Genomic DNA, 20,000 nt, shown 5'->3' with positions numbered 1-20,000 from the left:
GTTTTCAGTTCCTATTTTTCAAACGTCTCTATATTTACAGGAGAAAAATTCCAGTGCTTTCTTTTTTTAAACAGCACAGTCAGAGTGACTTTAAACAGTACCTTGTAATGAGAGTCAACAGGGTTTTCAAAGTTACAGCTGGACGTTTCTTCAGATTAAAAAAAACACCCAGAAATTCCCATATTTTACCAAAATGGAAATATTTTTTTCAAATAGTTTGTTTTCAAGGGTAGAGAGCCAATTTTCTAACATTTGAATGTTCTAGTTTTACTGCCTCTTTTCTACATTTATCAGAAATTGTAATGATACCATTTAGTACAATGTTATCTACTTGGGAAAAAACATTCATACTTTTGTTTTAGTATTATTACCATTCTTTGGAGAGGAAAGTATTAGTGTAATACATGTGTAATGCCTGATTTTAGTGGACAGCTCGTCGTCCTCATTGATGAGCACACGGCATATTTCACAGCTTTGAAATTACACTCAATTGCGTGAAGTAAACGTGTTCCTAAATCTTATTTAGGTGTTTACCCTCCTGTCCACATGCTCCAACAAATCCAACAAAATCCTAGTGAATTTGGGACCCCGGAAATTGTTTTGTAATTTGCATTGTATTGACCTGAAGTTTAATCAAAGAGGAGGAAGTTTGAAAGAGGATGATGAGGAGGAAGGGTGCGCGTGCATCTGGAAATTTGATGGGACAGTGACCGTGGTGTTGGCGCATGAAGGGAATTCACTGTGTTATCTTCATGTCCCAGTTTGTGCACATAAGTCGCACAGGATTGCGCCATTGAAATTTCCTTGAGGGGATATAGTCCACATCCACATTCACACCCACATCTGTCTGTCTTGCTCTCTCTTTCTCTCTCACACACACTCGCACGTAGTCCCACACACACTTCAGTTACACATCCATGCACAGGAGCTCTATCCCACCCCTGTTATCAGACAAAATCTGTACCAATCACCCAGACAGTGAAAATTAAAATCTATTTTTTGATTCTCAGTGGTCTTAAGTTCATTAAAATGTGAAATTGGTGGATGAGTAAAGAAGGTTATCATGCATTAGGCGGCTAGCACAGAGTCAGACTCTTCACCTTGGACTGGAAGATTTTCTTTAAAAGAGGGACAGGGAATTATGTCCTCCCGTTTTGCTCCCCTAATTCACCCGACGACTCTCCTCTCCCTCCACTGCAGTCTGGACCCGACAAAAGACTTCTTAAAAAAAATATTCAGGACTTAATCCTGCCACGGAAGGGTTAGAAATCAGGTTAAACATATATTTTTTGAGGTTATTTCATGCTGTACAAAAGACTGATATCTGAGAACTAGAAGTCAGGTACATGTAATCAAGGCTAAGGAAAGAGTTCTTCTTCTCGCAGACACACTCCATTCGTGTTGCCTGTCCTCCTCTTCCATGGCCCATGTATTGGACATGTTTGTGACAGTTTTCCCCTGTGCTGATTACAGACTCAGAGCGTGTACAAACAAGGACAGGCAAGAAAAACTCATGCACATATTTAGTTTTTTTTAATGCTGTGTTTAACCATAATTTTCCAAGCTTCCTCTGTCATTGGCTCTGGAATTGTTATCTTTAGGGAATCTGATTGGAGCTTTGCTGCTATTCAGGATATTATTTCTCACTATTTATTTCTATGATGTGTGATCCAGATCATCTTGCATTGTAATCATTTTTCCTGCATTACATGAATTTCTATCATTACAAGGAACATTTTCCCAGCCCTTTATTGTGCATAACCACATGTCAGGCATTTATTTAGCTTCGTCTCTCTGACTGATCCTCACTGTGAGAGCAGGAGAAAGGTTTTCTTCCCTGTCATCTATTCACTTGAAATAGTTGTATCAATGGGCTGGAATTACAAGAGAGAAAAATTAAAATAGAAATGTTGATGTTAATGTTGCTTTTTTGATGAGAGCCAGTCTCACCTTCAAATCTCCTCTTTTTTTGCTCACTCTTTCTCTTTCCTCCCACCCCCTCTTCCTCTCCATATTTCTCCCTGCTTCTTCCCCTGTCTGCCTCCCCAGCAGCAGAGCCCCTCTCCACGGCTGTTGTTTCGTTGGAGGAGCTGTCGGAGCGCTGCTTGGACCATTCGGAAGAGAGCCGCAGTCTGAATGGGCACCACCCAGGCTCGACCGTGGGCCGGCTGGCCAGACTGGGTCACAACGCTCACCCCTCTCTTGAGCAGGACCTCCTGACCTGCGGTCAGTGCCAGGCCACCTTCCCCTTGGCGGACATCTTGCTCTTTATTGAGCACAAAAGGAAGCGATGCCATGGGCCGCCCTGTCTTGCTGTGGGCAGAGGGTTGGACAAGCCCCCCTCTCCCTCCCCCGGTTTGGCCCTCACCCCCTCACCCGCTCTGGGCTCTATGCGCAGCCGGAGGCCAGTTGAAGTGGGCGTCCAGGCTACACTGGCTGAAGAAGATGATGACCGGTTCTCATCACCTCGAGGGATTTGCCCCAAACAGGAGCCTCTCCCAGGTAAACAAGCCAACATGCATCACTTTTGCCCTGATATGGTCACAGCTGCTCTGAGCTCAAACAAGAGCTGACAGTTTCACTACAGCAAAGAGTAGTAGATTGCCTCTTTTGAAAATACCAGCGGATTTAGCTGTGTGTGAAAATGGCTGTAAATTTCCAGTAAATTCAAACAATAAAGAAACCACAAGTAGTTTAAGTGGTTTAAATAACTCCTACAGCTTAAAAGCAGATTTTTGTGTCCCCCTCTTATCATCTTATCACTTGTGGATGTATGTTCTTCTATAACGTCACAGATAGTTTTCATGTCACTGATGCACTGTGTCTTTGTTGTGGTACCACAAGCCAGTGTAGTCTGCAGCAGAATGCTCCACCAAATCTCCAAATCGAAAGGTGGGCTGCAATTTTCCGAACAAGAAAAAGCCAATAACAAGAAAATGCCAGTAACAAGAAAATGCCAGTAACAATACCCTAACAATACCAGTATTGAATAAGGGAAAAAATCTGGTTGGATGAGACTTGTCAGAAGTTTGATTGTTTGTCACATAAACTGCAGACAGAGGGACATCCCTGGTGGGAATGAAAACCAAGAGACCCACATGCTTTTATCTATGTGCGCGTGTGTGTGTTTTATCATCTATTATAGAGTGGAATGTAAATGTTCGCATATGTGTGAGTTATCTATTAATCAGCTGAAGACTAAATAGTCGTCCTTCTGCTGATCTGCCGAATTCAGAACAGAGTGTGTTTTCCCAGTTTTCCCAGTTTATCCGCTGTGAATGAATCCCACGGGCAAGCAGGTTGTCCTTGACTTTGTGGTACCATTGGTCAGTGTGTATGTTAGTTTGTATGTGTTTGTGTATAGATGGGAAATTGCTGGTGGAACAGTATGTTTGTATGTGACTTTCAGTTCTGGGAGTATGTGCAGCTTTTTTCTGGGGTTGAGTGTGTTCTTGTGCATTTGTGCTGTGTGTGTGTATCTGTGTGCCTCCATCTCATGTGGTCCTGGCAGATGTGTCCTACTCTCGGTGTGGCTCTTCCACTGCCACAGCTTACCCGACTAAAAAAGTTCCAGCTCTCCATCACGTCCATTCTTTCCCTCACTTAGTTTGCCTCCAACAGATGCTAATATGTAAAACACTCTTCCCTTCCCTTTCCCCCCTCTTCCCCAGTGCTAGAATCAAACGTGACGTGAGCAGAATTGTAGTTTTGCTCAGAGATGGAAAGTAATTTATTTAAGTGTTTTAACACCACTAATTATTTGTTGCAGCTCTATTTTTTCTTCGTCGAACATTTTAATTAGCAGTAGCTTTTAGTGGCAGGCTGCCTGTACTAAATTAGCTATTACAGAAAGAAAAAAGGAGAGAGATGAAAGACACAATCAGAATACACACTTCATCACCTTGCACCATGAAGACAGGTCAGCCATCCTAAATACCGCTGTTTGAAGAAATAAGCACAATATGCCGTGTAAGAAACCATGGTCCCAGTTCCTACGATCAAAATGCACAGTTACAGGAGAAGGATTTGTAGAAGATGATTGTCAATTAAAGATATGTTTGACCTCTGACCTTTGTCTATACGGCATCAGAAACACGAGAGTGTGTGCGCGCTTCTCTTTAAAGCCTGTGTCTCCGTAGTGTCTGTACGTTTCAACACACCCACTCCCACACACTCTCACACACTCTTGCAGACACTCACCAGCTAAACTGGGTTATTAGAGCGATTTACATCATAATACAGGCGTCTGGTTGCTTCAATAGCGTTGTGTGTGGGAACGTCTTGGTAGGAACAGCTGTACACTCAGACAGAAAAAGAAAACAGGACACCAGCGTTATATATCTTGTCTGATGTTGACGTCAAGCTGAACAACAGACAGACCAAGCATTATTGTAGATTTGCTGCTTGGAATTTTTTTTGACTGAAAAGGAAAACCCTGCGATTAAAATGGTTAGTCTGTCTTATTTACATCTAATTTTCTTTTTTTCTTCTCTCTGCTGCTGGATGCACACCAGCACATACACCACCTCACATGCTAAATTTACGCAACACATCCATCTTGATAGCTGATAATTAAAGCCAGTATTTTCCTCATTCACACACACACGCATGCACGCACACACTCCCCAACCACACTCAAGCTTTCATCTTAATTGACCCCAAACTGACAGAAGACAGAAAAAAATAATCTGCTGCTTTCATCCGCGATTGTAGCCATCCAAAAACATTCCTAGTGTCAAAAAAAAAAAAAAAAAGAGAGACAAGGCGAGTAATGCATGTGTGTTTCTTATTTGAAAATGCTGGCTTGGCATTCTACTTTGTCTCAGAGGCTTTGCTCGCAATGTATAAGGTCTATCTTCACTGAAAACAGCTTCAGAAAAGGTTTTTATAATAATAAAGGTTTTTACACAAATGAATTGCAGCTTCAGAAAAGCTATGTTCTTTTCACACTGAGGACTAAATATTTTCAAATTGAATTCTGTTGACTGGCCTTAAATCTAGATTTTGAATCTAGATTTCCTATGAGGTTTTAGTCGCCCAATTCTGATCAAAAATTTAAAAAAGACAGAAATGAAAATTTCAAATGTAGTTCCTTTAAAAAGACCAAGAAAAGAATTTCCGAATTTCATGTTGCAGGAGATTGTAGTTTGTAGATCCTCACCTACATTTATGTGCCTTTTTATTGTGCACATGGTAAAATATGTATCTGCATCTCTGGTCGGAGCGTTGCTGCGCGGCTCTGAGAAACACAAAGACTTGTGGCAAAACGCTGCTATTTACATATCAAACGGCTCTGACTGCGGAGAGCCCGGTCATTACCTGCGTATATGTGTGTGCGAATATGTGGTCGCAGAACACTGCAAAGGGAAAATGTTGATCAGTGATGCAGAAAGACAACGTACCTGTCCACTCAACCCAACCACCACCACCCCCCCTACACACACACACACCACACATACACTTCCACCACACACACACACACACACACACACACACACACACACACACTAGTACTCTCTCGCTCGTCCATTTATTCTATTAATCCCTGACTGAGATGAAAATATTCTGATTATAATCCCTGAGGTGTCCCTCACTCAGAAACAGCATCGCTAATGTCTCGAAAGAGAGAGAGAGTGGGTGGAGGGGAGGAAGGTGGGCGTGTGTGTATGTGTGTGTGAACAGTCATGTCTTGTTCTATTTCTCTCCCCTTTTTACCCAAAAGTGGTTATTAATGAAAAAATTCTTGGCTCGAAAATTGACATTTAGAAGGAATTCTTGGTGGATTATTTCTGCAGTAAATACAATTTCTGCTGTCCAGTTTCCAAATTGATTTCTCATAATTAAAATCAATCACCCCCCACACCCACACATACACCCACACATAGAAAATCTGTCATAATACGTGTGTTATCGAGCTACAGTACCAAGAATCACTCCTCTTACTGACCAGTTTTTCAGTGAGAAATATTGGCTGATAAGCTATCAATATTAGCTCATTAACACAGATATTATCGCTACCAGAGCATGATGATAAATCAAAGTTTCAGGAATACTAATTCATCTGCCACATTCCAATTTTTAGCCCAAAATATCCAATCCTTCATTCTGTTCAGCCCACTGAAGAATCATCCTGGCTTGACGCCGCACAACATGAGTATTGTTAGTCTATGATCCACTGATTAGCAATTAGCTTATCATCACTGGCTAATGCTACCCACCTCGATACACATTAGTGCATTTTTAACACCCATTCTCCGTTTGGCTCGATGTCAGATTGCTCTGCCTTCATCTCATGTCTGTCCTCTCCCTGTTATTCTTTTTTTCTTTTTCTTGTTTGACTCATGTGTCTTTTGCTCTCTGTGCTACATTAGCAGTCAATGCAAATTCAGGGCAGCCAATTGATACTGAATCAATTACAGTATGTTTGGTGTGTGTGAGTATGTGTATGTGTGTTTTATGCTGTGTCACATCCCAGCAAGCCTACAAAGAGATTTCACACACTGGCTGCCATTACTAATCTATTGTTGTTCTCTCACTTTGTCCGTCTTTCTTTATCTCTGAGCATAAGATTTTATTTAGTAGACTTGAGTGCTGCATTTGAACACTGAGAATGTGGCTGTGTCGGCATTCTAAATGTAAACATATTGGTGTGTATGGAAGGCAGCAGCAGCAGGATAACACATGCGTACAGCGCGCTACCGGGATCACTGGAAAAGCTAAAAATCTGCTGCCATGGCCAACTGGCTGTATTGTGTTTTATATTTAGCACTCACACAGAGCCACTCACAGACACACACATGCATGCATAAAAACTGCATATTGACAGCATGTCAAGTCCAAATGGAGCCAAAAAAACCCGGAATTTGTCGCTGACAGTATTAAGGAGTAGTAATAAAACAACAGCAAGCCTGCTGATTTATCCTTTATTCTGTTTGGTAATCCTTCCAGCACACACAAGCACACATGCACACACTGGCACACCCACAGTTTCTTACATAAGATAGTATTAAAGCAGTAACATTAAAGTGCTAACTACTGTAAATCTCTTCCTGTGTCCTCGTATGAAAGGTTACTCTACTGATTTAATGTTACATATTTATGAATTAAAAGCTAACGTTTAGTCCTAATCCTTGCTTGCTTTTAATACAATAGACATTACATGTAGATACATGCTCATAGTGCTGACTTTAAAGTTAGGATATTAGAAAAAATGAACAATAACAGCTGGTTCCACTCATCACTTGTTTCGTTAGGGAAAGATCCTGCTCTGGACCCTCTGAAAGGGTACCTTTGAATGGTATATTCAGGGGTATTCTGGTTACATATGCTCTGCATGCACAGCAAGTGATGCGTTTTGCTTGCGCCAAAGCTTTGGAATAAAAAGAACAGGGCATGGACAGCAGTCCCCACCACCACATGACAAAGAGACAACAACAACATCAAAGACTGCAAACAAAACAAAAAGCATTCAAGGGAAAGACATCACTACGCCCATGCACTGTGATTGACAGCTCATCCTTGGGAAGTGCGGTGCAGACACACCACCACAGCGACAGTGGCCAACGACGTAGACAGATGAGATGAAAACAAAAAGATCTCCCATATTATCGCAGCCGACTGGAAAACCATTCCAAACCGATGATGGGACACACAGAGACATTAAAAAAAGCTGCGTTATTTCCCAAGTTTGCAGTATTTACAGCAGTGACAGAACGTCGGGGACGTCAGTGACGTCAAGTGGGCTCGTGCACACACTCTGTGAAGGAGGATTGTTTATTGATCAAGCTCTTTGTGTTTATGCAAGCGATTCGACATCCACGCTACATTTATTTCTTCGTGGTGAGAGGGAAAGCTGCTGTATTTGGCTCACTTGCTGCGCGCTCTTGTGTGTGTGTTTATTCCCACACACACTCATACACACACATGAGGGTGCACATGTAACTCAGCTCTCTTATTATGTTGAAGGCAGTTGAAGGCCTGTTCATAAAACTGTTTATACACTACAAAGCTTATTTATATAGGCCACTGGATTACAGACTGGCTCTCTACACCACACACACAAACACACACACACACGCACACACATCCACAAACGCACACTCTTGCATGCAGTATATTCCCATCTCACCGGCCAGATACAACTATGTGCTCATTCATCAGTGCTTCCTGTCACACTTTATATGCCTGTCATTACTTTGTGTTTTAGTTTGGCACAAGTGAGAATAAAAGTGTGTGTGAGCAGGCAGCATGGATGCAGGACATGCCCTGTTAAAAAGTGCCAGAGCTGAGCTGACACCTTGTGTTTGTGTGTCTATGTGTGTGGTTTCATGTTTCCATTTGGCTCAGCTATTACTACAACTGCATAAAGGCACCACATATACAGGACGTGGCTACCTTATAGCTCTGTGTGTGTGTGTGTACTTTGAAAGTAGAGCTCACAGAGTTTACTGTGCATGCACCAGTTTGTATGAGTGGGTCTAATCTTTTAGTTTGACATTGTGAGTATCACTCCTCATGCCTTCTTCTTCTGCTTAGCGAATTCTAAGCACCTGTAATGCCAAATAAAGGCCTCCTCAAAGCAAGAGAGCACATGTAAGTCCACAGTGTTTCTTTATAACAATTCACTGCAACAATGTGAGACTCTTTCCTTGTCTCACTGCTGCATTCCGAGAGCACATTCCTTTACAGCAGAGATGTGAGGAATCTGATTTTTAGCTTGTAAAATCTCTATTCTGGCAATTTAAAAACATGATGTGGGCCCTTTTAAAGTATTTTCTTAACCATTTAAAAAGCCTACTACCATTAGAGAAAATTATTGTGAAATTAATTTGCAATGAAAGGATGATAACTCTGTTCTTAAAAAATATGTTGTTTACAGAACAAAGTTTTCACTCTTTTCCAATATAAGCTGACATAATGGATATATTCCAGGTTTTTTAACTTTTGCTTATTCTATTTTCTTTGCCTTGTGTATTATGGTTCAAACAATAGAAATGTATTTGAATTTGTCATTTTTTGAAGATTTACAGGTTTAGCCACACACAAATCTAAATACGCATGCACAGCTGCATGCACATATGCTCTCAATCTAAACATGTGCAATCTGTACATATTAGAAGATAATTATACATTAAGAAAAGACAAGTTGATTGACAAAATTTGTGAATCTTCTGTATCTTGTGATGCCACATTATTTTAATGTGACATCCCCGAAGAAGATGTTAAAGAACACACAATTTAGCAATTCTTAAACGAGACACATAAAGCCGACATGCAAAAGGAACTCCCCCATTGCCACCAGCAGCAGCACTGACTTTTGCCGATAATTTGCGGAGGCTCATTTGAATTTTAAGCGCTACTTTAATCTTCAAAGCTCAAATAGCTTTATGAATATGCATGCAGTGGGCAGACTTTAGTTCATTACCTAGTTGTAAATTCTAATGACCATTAGGTCCTCACAGTAATTGCCAATTGTTTTGCATTTTTGATTGGCCTATTACCATACGCATTCGTGGTGCACATCAGCCACGCTTGTCAGAGCTGGCATGTCAAGGGGAGTGTGTGTGTGTGTGTGTGGGTGTGTTTTAATGTCTGTATGTGTATATATATATATTTTTTCAATTTTTTTATTTGTGCCTTGGGTTGGAGATATGTTTGTGTGTGTGTAAGCTGGCTGTGCTTTTATCTAATATAAATTAAAGTAGCATTTTTTTTAATTGCGTGAAGACTGAGAGGCAAGAGGAAGATTGGACATATTTAATTTACATGATGTCTTGTCTGTTCCCTCATTACACTGTTTGTTTCGAACCAACATACACACACACACACACACTTATAAAATATGCCCAATGAAACCATCTGGCTCCCTCCTGTATGTCGGACTTGACATGGTAAAATGATTTCTCAATGCCCATCTCTCTTTCTTTTTCTCTTTCTCTGTCAGCCCACTCATTTTTTGTGTCACCCCCTCTTTCTGTTTCTCCTTGAACAAACAGATGTCAGATACTTCTCGTTTATCCCTCTTCGTCCTTCCTCCACTCTATCTTCAGCTGCCATTTTAGAGACAGTGATTTGTCTTCCTAATTGAGTTTCTCTGTAAACATTGATGAAAACTCTTTAAAAAAGAGACAAAGAAAATGAATTCCATTGTTGTTCCCTCAGTAGAAAAATGCATCTCTTTCTGCATGTGTCATGTGGTTGCGCATACACATGAAAAACAGGCACCTGTGTGTAAGCACTCACTCACAGACACACTTTATTCCACCTGTGTACTCAAAAAGATACCCGTTGTGAAAGTGTTTTCTTTTTTGTGAGAGGAAGACAAAAGGAAAAAGTCAATAAAATAAATCAATTTTCATTCAGTAATGAAGCCTGACAATTAAAAAAGTGAGAACAAGAAACAAGAAAAACTAGAGCACAGGCACTAAAGTCTATGTTTTCCTCTTTGGTTCCTTTTGTTGCTTTTTTTTCTCCTTTCACCCTCCCTTTCTAGCCCCTAATACATACACACACAAACATACACACACACTCTTCTTCCTTATGTCGTTCCAGTTTGTGAACAAGCGCTGTGAGCGAGATATGTGAACCTACATACTGATGAAAAGGAATTCTTAATTGCCAAGAAATGAGCACGGTTACAAACAGAGGTGTAATGGACGAGTGGAAGGTTAGTGTGTGTGTCTCTCTGTGTGTGTTTCTAGGGGTTTTCTCCAGTGGGACTCGCAAGCTTGTTTCCTGAGGTCTCTTTTAGCCCTATTACAAATACACAGACACATATACACACCTCTTGCTGCTGTTACACACTTCAAAGTTGTTAATATTCAGCTGGGAAACTGTATCCAGAACACAACTAAATTATTAAACGTACAAACTTTTTAGGCAGTAAGATGAACTGATGGGCCATATCTATGAGATGCTCTTCTCGTTCACGTGTGTGTACGTGAGCATACACATGCCCTTTCCTTCTGCCTGGTGCTTGGTCTTTGGCCAAGGGCATGCATAATTAATCTCGTGCCCGCGATAATTTTCTTGATGTAATTGCCCTGGTAAGATATGATAATGGATAATTTATCCCCCTCAAAATGGACAAAGATGCGTTTCAATGTACCTTTTAGGGCAACTGTTTGTTGAAGTGTGTGGGTGTGTGTTTGGCTGCCCACAAATATTTCAGGTATGGAAACTGAAAAAAAGAGCACTTAGGAAAATGCAAGAAATATGTCTCTGTTGGTGACAAACTTTAAAAGAAAAAGACGTCTTAAACTAAAAACATGTCTTTCTCTGTTTGAGGCTATCTGAAGACCACTGTTTAATTCCTTTCAATGCAATGGAAACAAATCTGCTGTAATTTTTTTTCATAAAAACTGTATTTCTGTATTTTGTGGCCCGAAGACAAATCTCACACTCATGTAACCCCAGCTAATGTATGAAAATTACACCGGCCATCAAAACAAAAACATGTAATACGTACATATGTTCACCTCTCTTCAAATAGTTAGATCATCCTACTCCTAAAACAAGTGTACTTAGATATATAGACATCACCTCGCTTGTTAGATAAATACTGAAGTGTGAAAGAGCCTCTAATTCCTTGATCTCTTGCCCTCCAATAACTAAGCCAGTGGGAAAAGTCCTATGTGTTCTTCATGAAATTCTCTTCTTTCACACTTTCTCCCTCTTCTTTCTTTTCTCTCTTTGCCAATCGTCTCTTTCTTTTATGTTCTCATCTGCCTCAGCTTTCCATTGAACTACAAATGTGTTTCAACATGCTCTGGACTGTAGTTAATGCTGCTGCTTACCCTCTTTCTCTCTTATACACACACACACCCACGCACACAAATACACATATCAACTTTAATGTCGTGGAACCTAACCCTTCTTTTGGCCTTTGTTTGATTCCTGTTTTTGTCTCAAGCTTGCTCAAAGGTACGCTCTTGAGGTTGTGTGCACATGCAACACGACCCAAGCACCGTCTGCCGACAGACAGGCAGGACAAAGGGACACACACATACTCCCAATATTTATCTTTGCTGCACAAGGAAAACGCAGGCCCCAGTCTGCAATGCTGGGAGAGGTGTTGAGAGAAATAAGGGGAGGGAAGAGGTAAGGGGGGTTAAAAAGAAAGAAAAAAATGGGACAGAGATGGTGAGATGAGGAGAGGGCATAGGGAATGAGTGTTGTGGAGGGATAGGGGTGTGAGGGAGAGGAAGAGGAGGAGGGGGTAGAACAAGGAAGGGAAGGCTTGGTCCCGGTCGTGACTGTCCATTAACAGATGAACTTGGCCGACGTCCAAATGTTTGATGAGACGGGTGTCACAGCATGTGTGATGTGTGGCTGTTTGGGTTATGCAGTGACATATGCTATCTTTCCTTGCTCTGGCTCTACATATTAACCTACTGCTGGCATTCAGTGTAAGCTCTTATTCCCCGATTATCTACCTGCATACACATCTTCTCTCTTTCTCTCTCTCTCTCTCTCTCTCTCTCGCTCTCTCTCTCTTTTACTCAGACACATGTAGGTAGTTGAATCGGACCAGTTCAGGCTGGTTTTTTGGCATGGAAACCATGCAGGGTTAAGAAAGACAGTAAAGAGTGGAAAGTCTTTACAGGTTTAAAAAAGAGACAAAAACAGGTCCCACTGACCCTCGAGCACCTCCACTTTAAGAGTGAGAAAGATAGAAACAAGAAAAATTGCACATAGAGACACTGATGGGACAAAAGCAAAAGGGAGAATTAAGTAATATATACATATTTTTAACCTTTGTTTAACTGTTGCTTGTGTCACCAAATATGAGTTTACAGCAACAGCCTGAATCAGGAGTCAGGAGGAAGGAGGGAGGGTTACGCGCTCGCTGTGAATGTACTCTGATGAGATGTTGATAAGTTGGCTGTATGGTTGAAACTTGATGAGAAAGTGGTTTGTAGTAGTTTCAGTTCAATCTGGCATTCTTTAAAATGTTTGATTGGTGTAGCTTGGTCAGTGCTGTTGAAATAGGCATTTTATTTAAAGTGAAAAACAAGTTAGAGATGGATGTTATACTGCCCCTTTCTTTGTAGCAATTCTCAGTACCTTGCTCAAAGGTACATTCAGTACTGCAGGCCATTGATATTAAGTACTGTTAAGTCCTTCCTTTTCACAAAGTGCTGCTCATTTTGCTACACATCTATTTTTTTATTTTTTTTTCATCATTACATGCTCTTGTTATGTGAATTTGAAACAAACCATTGAAATTTCAACTCATGAAAAATTTGCATCCAATCTGATTCCTTTATTTGGTTTAGAGAGAATAAACTAAATTACTAAATATTGTCAGTAGAGGCGGGGAAGAATATATGGTAGAATAATGTTGTCCTCGGGAGCCTTTTTGTAAAATTTGGTATGCAGCAATTATTCTTTCATGTCACTGAGTGTTGGCAATGTTCATTCCCTGATAAGCAGAAACAGCTACGTGAGTTACATGTTCACAACGTCAGAACTGATAAGCAAACGGTGTTTCCATACATACTGATGTGCATGAACTCTTTTTCAGAAATGCAAAAAACATCTCATAGTGGCACAAACTTATTGTATATGAGACATTTTTTCTTAATTAGATTGATTCCATCAACCTTCTGATTTTCTCCTTACTGACAGGGATTAAAAGGGACATGTCAGCAATGAGATATGCTTTAGACATTTTTAGGACCACATTTAGCTGCGAAGACAAAGATATAAAGAATACATAAAGAAACAAGGGGCTTAAGAGGGGCTTAAGGCTTAAGCTCATTTCTGCAGCTTCCTGATTTTGATGATCTATTTGAAAATACACACAACCCCTCCCACTGAATTTTCAGCTGTTTTTCTTTGTCATTAAACCTCAATAATTCAATCCTGCTGGACCCCGCGTGATATTTTATCCTAAAATACCATTTTGACAAAGCATGTGACTTCTCGTATTCCAAAGGTTTCTCATGTGGGTATTTGCATCAAGTTATTGGCAGTGTAGCTTAGATCAGTGACCATTGCTGAAAATCCTGTATGGGCAGGCCGTAATTCAAACACACACACACATACACTCCCTAAGGCTTGTTAGTGGTGTTACTTACTGGTCCAACCTTTGGCTATATCTCTGCTCAGCCCCCCTCCTGCAGGCTGTTTGTGGCAGCATTTGCTGCATTAAAAATGAGAGCTGCTTGGCTTGGAGCTACCATATCGGCTACCTTCTTTTCTCCCGTGCTCTAATCTTATGTAAACACAGAAATCAGCTCCCAGCTCACTCTGGCAGATGCAGGCCAGCAGTGATGTCCTACTGTGATATATCCTTCTAAAGCCTGGATTAAAAGTTTGGAGGCAGGGGGCATTTAAGGGAGGAGAGTTTATGTAGGAGTTGTGGGGGCAGCTGTCATCTCTTTAGTGTATTTATACCTGAGAAAACAGAAAGATTGAGCAAAGTCCAAAAGTTGCCTGGAATCCAGGTGGCTTATATGAATTTTTACCAGACTTTGTGAGAAAAAATCTAAATAGGAGGTTGTAATTATTTAGGTGAAACAAATGCTCACACTCTACACATTTAAAGACAAATTTGGAAAGCCAATTCTATTTGCTCATTAATAGGAATGTGGAGTTGCTATGCTTTCATATGTCTGACCTGCCAAAATTCAACAAGAAGTGAAAACTGAGGCAGAAGACTAGGATCCCAAAAGTAAGACAAAGATAGAGTGGAATAAAGAGCGGAGAAAAAGATATCTACACCACACGGAAAGAAACATGTTGTGATTTGACCCATGTCCAGCTCCGTGTGCACATAAAAGCATCTGTCTTCAAAGATATATTTTATCTATGTGCACGCTCTTGTGCGTATCTATGTGTGTCTGCGGATGTCTATGTGTATCTGCGTCTGTGAATGATGTATGGTTTGTGTTTACTGTGCCATATTTTGGCCTGGCCTGCAGTCACCGGCGTATGAATGATAAATTGCGGATGTCCATCGGATTCACCCGAGCACCTGTGGTCCTTCGCTACCCGGGCTGTGTGGCAGGAGAGCAGAAATAATAAATAAATAAGTAACGTGAAAAATAAACATAAAGGCCTTTCAGGGATGTATGTGACTTCTTTTGTCTTTAGGGCTTGTTCAGGACATCTTAAAGAAAAGAAAAGAATAATAAAAAAAGAGTCCCATCTTTGTTGCCTTTTTTTTAATCAACAAAGACATTGCTTTCAGGATTTCTGGTATTCACTTTATAGTGTGTTACAACAGATAAAGAATAAAATATATCTTCATCCTTGAGAGGCTGAAATTTTAGGCATTTTGTTGGCTAATTATTATTGCCTTTCCTCTGTCTCTATCTCGTAACACCTTCTTGACTTTGCTTGTTATTCTGCTACCTTGTTGCAGATGAATACTGTTGAACGCAAAGTCATTAGTTTATCGCCAAGTTTCTTCCAAAGTTACTTAACTGCAGACAGAAGAGATTTCAGTTGACTGAAATCAGTAGAATAATGTATGATGAGTAAATGAAAATGGTAGATGCAGTATAACATAATTACCATTAGAAATAATGATTTTATGATTCATAATGTTTCTTGCTGTACAGGTCAAGTGTTAAAAAAAGTAAAATGGACAAATATATTAAAATGTTGTATGGCAGCACCTTTTAATAAGACTAATCTTAGAAGTTTGGTTTAAGGTGAATGCTGTTGTGGTCTGTTTTTCCATTTAGGCCTTAATGATGCCTCTAATTTACGGTATTTGAACAGGAGGGGGGGGCAAAAAAGTTTTATTTTTTAATTTCAGTTTTATGGAGCCGATTGGAAGAAGAAATGAATGTGCATGTAGGAATGCCGGATTGGGATTTTTGGATCATAGTAAATTTAAAATCAAATCTGCTGTGTCATCCACATGCGGGAACTCCAACTCCAACCTTTTCAGGGCTTTTCTGATGTTCTTTTGCTCTTGCTCCTGTCTGAAAGTGTCTCTGCTTGTGTGTATTTTTAACATATGTTTTTTCCTAGTGAAGTATCCACAGTGTACAGCGATCTGGTGTCTGATTTGTTTTGCAGAAATAACTCGTCATCTTGGTTTCTGTATGTGTATTTGCTAGTCTGACATCACACATGGCTGCATTCTGCGGGCCACTGTAGCCCTCAAAACATCGCTGCTTGTCCAATTCTTCTTCCACCTCTCAGTCTCTCCTTGCTCTTACTCCATCTAAGTCTCTGGCCCCTCTCCCTGCCTCTCTCTGCTGTGTTGGTGTTTTCTGGGCCTGCTTGTCTCTGTAACAGTAAATACCCTTGCTACTTGACACAGATCCACCTTTCTAGTTGACCGAGCACACTGAGATGGGTAGCAGTATGTGTGCATGCAAGTGAAAAAGTATATTCTCCAGTGACCCCCTGCCCTCTGGTTTAAAGGGACTGAGTGAGCGCACTCACATGCTCACACACATTCCCTCAAGCATTACCCCTTTTAGAGATAAAACACAGGTTTAATCTTTGACACGGTGTCCAAACTGGCCTCTTTGCAGGTGAGGAAAGCCTCCTGGGGAGCATGTGTGTGTGAGCGAGTGCATGTGTGTGTGTACTGTTAGTTTCGCCATGACCTAAATCTGGAGGGCAATAGCCTGGAGGCTATGTTATGTGTAGAAACTGTACTGTATGTTTCCTTTGCTGCCTCTCTGTGTTTGTGTTTAATTTTTTTAGGTTTCCTCTTCCTTTAGGCTTTCTGCCTTTCTCTTAAGTCAGTATATGTGTTATCAGCTATTATTGGATTACCTAAGGCATTTTGGTGTCAGCCAGTCATTCAGTCTCACCATGTCAGTCTGTGACAGCTCACTCCCAAGATTTGGTTAATTAAAATTTCTTTTGATTTGTAATCATTCCAATACTCTTGCTTTGGCTTTACCTTTTGTGGTTAGCAATGTTGCCTTACAGCAAGAGGGTTCCTGCATGTTCTCCCTGTGTATACATGGGTTCTATCTGGGTACTCCAGCTTCCTCCCACCACCCAAAAACATGCATTTCAGGTTAATTGGTGACTCTAAATTGACCCTTGGAGTGAGTGTGAGCGTGTATGGTTGTGTGTCTCATATGTCTCCCTGTGATGACAATGACCCAATGACAGCTGAACCTCAGGTGCAATCTAGGGTAATTTTTCTTTGTGAAATCCAGCCCTCCTGCGACTCCTAGTTGGATTAAGTTGGAAGGATGGATGGATATTACCCTAAGAATGCACCCACAACAAAGTTCCTGTGGAATGTTCCTTGCGTTCAAGGTAACTTTAATCATATCTGTTTACAATGAGGTTTTTCGCGGTGTAACAACACCATCGGCAAAAACAATTTGCAATCAGATGTACAAACAGAATTACTTTACATAAATTGGAAATAAAGCTTCAGTTCTCCTCACACCCTCACTGTCTCATACTCGCCCACACAATGAGCTCCTGCTGTCTTTGTGTGCCTTTCTGACTCTTTCTCTCACTCATTTCCAGTCAACCATCATATCTATGAAATGACCTGCGTCAGATAGAATAACTCATGTCTATAAATCAGAAATAGTCTGAAAATGAAAACCAGAAATATTAAAATGAAGGAACATAAAATCAATTAAAGTTTTGGTCTTTATTTTGAATATTTATGTTAAAATAATCAGTAAATATTGTTGACATCACTATATGCCTGCATTCCTGTGGGTGTATTTTGACTACAACGAAATTTCCTTGCTGCTAAATATTATACAGTCAACTGTCAGTTGTACTAATACAAAGTGAAAGCGATTGGGAAAAACAGCCCTGAAGTGGAAGGCCACTTAAAGTGACAGAGTGGGGTCAACGGATGCTGAGGCGCATCGTGCGCAGAAGTCGCCAACTTTCTCTAGAGTCAATCGATACTTCTGTCAAGCTTCATGGAATGGGTTTCTGTGGTTGAGCAGCTGCATTTAAGCCATACATCACCAAGTACAATGCAAAGCATTGGATGCGGTGGTGTAAAGCACGCTGCTACTGAACTCTAGAGCAGTGGAGATGCGTTCTCTGGAGTGACAAATCACACTTCTCCATCTGGGAATCTGATGGATGAGTTTAGGTTTGGTGGTTGCCAGGAGAACGATACTTGTCCGACTGCACTGTGCCAAGTGTAAAGTTTGGTGGTGGGGGGATTATGGTGGGGGTTGTTTGTCAGGACCTGGGCTTGGCCCCTTAGTTCCAGTGAAAGGAAGTCTGAATGTTTCACTGCCAAGAGATTTTGGACAATTTCATGCCCCCAACTTTGTGGAAACAGTTTGGGGATGGCCCCTTCCTGTTCCAACATGACTGAGCACGAGTGCACAAAGCAAGGTCCATAAAGACATGGGTGAGCAAGTTTGGTGTGGAAAAACTCGACTGGCCCCCACAGAGTCCTGACCTCAACCTGATAGATCACCTTTGGGATGAATTAGAGCAGAGACTGCGAGCCAGGCCTTCTCGTCCAACATCAGTGTCTGACCTCACAAATGCGCTTCTAGAAGAATGGTCAAAAATTCCCATAATTACACTCCTAAACCTTGTGAAAAGCTTGCCCAGAAGAGTTGAAGCTGTTATAGCTGCACACGGTGGGCTGACATCATATTAAACCTTATGGATTAAGAATGGGATGTCACTTAAATTCATATGCATGTAAAGGCAAGATGAACGAATACTGTTGGCAATATAGTGTATGATCATCTGTTTGGACTGCCATAAGATGATGCTGACTCATTCTGAGGTGGAAAATCAGTCCCGCTGGCCAAATCCCTGCTATAATAGATGCATAGAAGTGGTATTTTGTTCCTCTGGCTTCTGTAAAATCCCAGAATTCCTTATTCTAATGCAGCCCTCTGTGATGATAGTGATGTTTCAAATGGAGATATTGACCTTTTATGAATATTTACCATGTAATGCAATTATGCCAGTAATGGATTTGGCCCACTGATCTTTTTATGCACTGTGTCAACGGGCCAGTAAAACACTGCTGGCTTTATTACAACACAGAAACACACACATACACCATGCAGACCAGTCGGGCCCTGTGCTCATTTGCGTGTGTATGTTCAACATCTATAATCCTCCCTCCCTTGTGCAATCACACACAGGCTCAAACACACATGCATGCACACGGCCACAGATACACACGTACACACCAGACCCCTTGCGAGTGTGTGTCTGCCAAGTCAGACGGCAGGCTGCCAGCAAAAATGGGGGCTGTGATTGGGGTGAAGGCTCATCTGCTGGGGTGAGCCAGCTATAGCCACACACACACAAACACACGCACACCAATGCACACACACACACTGACCCAGCTCCCATTTAGATTAACAGGGTTTATTAGCTCAACACGGCCCCCAACCCCTGGTTGTCGATCTCATGTTGGAGTTTCAGGAGTGCTGGCTGTTTTCATGTGGAATGATGATGTTTTTAGCTGCTGCTGTCAAACTGGCGCTGAGCTGCACTCTGACACAGCTAATGAGATAAGTATATAAAATCTGGCTCTTTAGGCCCGCTATTATAATTAATGTACAGTTTCACTTAGATCACAGATACCATATGTGGGCTGATAAGTAACAAGAAGCTGTTGTACACAAAACCCCAAAGAATACTGATAACAACTTCATCTCATGTTAGTTACAGCCCTTAAGTATCATATTGTTGGTCGCTTCTTTTTTTGTTTTTCTTTCAATCCCATATGGTAAATGGACTACACTCATGTTGCGTGTAACAGTATGCCTCTCATTTACTTATCCACACAAACAGCAGTAGGACACATTAAAGGCACTTCAATATATAGACAGGGAGCAGAATAAAGGACTGTATACAAAACATTCTAAATGATGCCCTACTTACTTACCTTTCTAGATTTTTCTGCTGGTGTGAACCAGCGGATTGAGATGAACATCTAATCAAACGTCTTTCAGCTGCTGTGAGATGTAGGTGACAACATAATCTTATCTTTCTGTGTGAGAAATAATCACTTTTATAATGCATATATTTTCATTGAAGTTTGATATTAAGAGGGT

The 20,000-nt window shown here is 40.9% G+C and overlaps 2 protein-coding genes across 3 annotated transcripts in view; one reads left to right on the top strand and one right to left on the bottom strand.

The window, feature by feature from the left end:
- The window catches only part of LOC140313410 (uncharacterized), a 435,793-nt gene that overhangs the window by 194,114 nt on the left and 221,679 nt on the right, over positions 1-20,000 (bottom strand). The gene's annotated exons all lie outside the window — the stretch shown is intronic.
- Positions 1-20,000, top strand: part of bcl11aa (BCL11 transcription factor A a) — a 45,842-nt gene that overhangs the window by 2,062 nt on the left and 23,780 nt on the right. The window contains exon 2 of one of the 2 annotated variants that reach the window (XM_072391491.1): positions 2,053-2,502. In XM_072391491.1, coding sequence (XP_072247592.1) covers positions 2,053-2,502 — 450 coding nt within the window. Of the gene's footprint in view, positions 1-2,049; positions 2,503-20,000 lie in introns of both variants that reach the window. The other variant, XM_072391490.1, reaches the window with a different exon arrangement.

The sequence above is a fragment of the Leuresthes tenuis genome, unplaced genomic scaffold, assembly GCF_036924035.1.
Source record: "Leuresthes tenuis unplaced genomic scaffold, fLeuTen1.0.hap1 SCAF_8, whole genome shotgun sequence".
In the NCBI taxonomy this organism is placed as follows: domain Eukaryota; kingdom Metazoa; phylum Chordata; class Actinopteri; order Atheriniformes; family Atherinopsidae; genus Leuresthes; species Leuresthes tenuis.
Note: the sequence above shows the minus strand (reverse complement) of the source record. Positions and strands in the feature narration are given on the sequence as shown.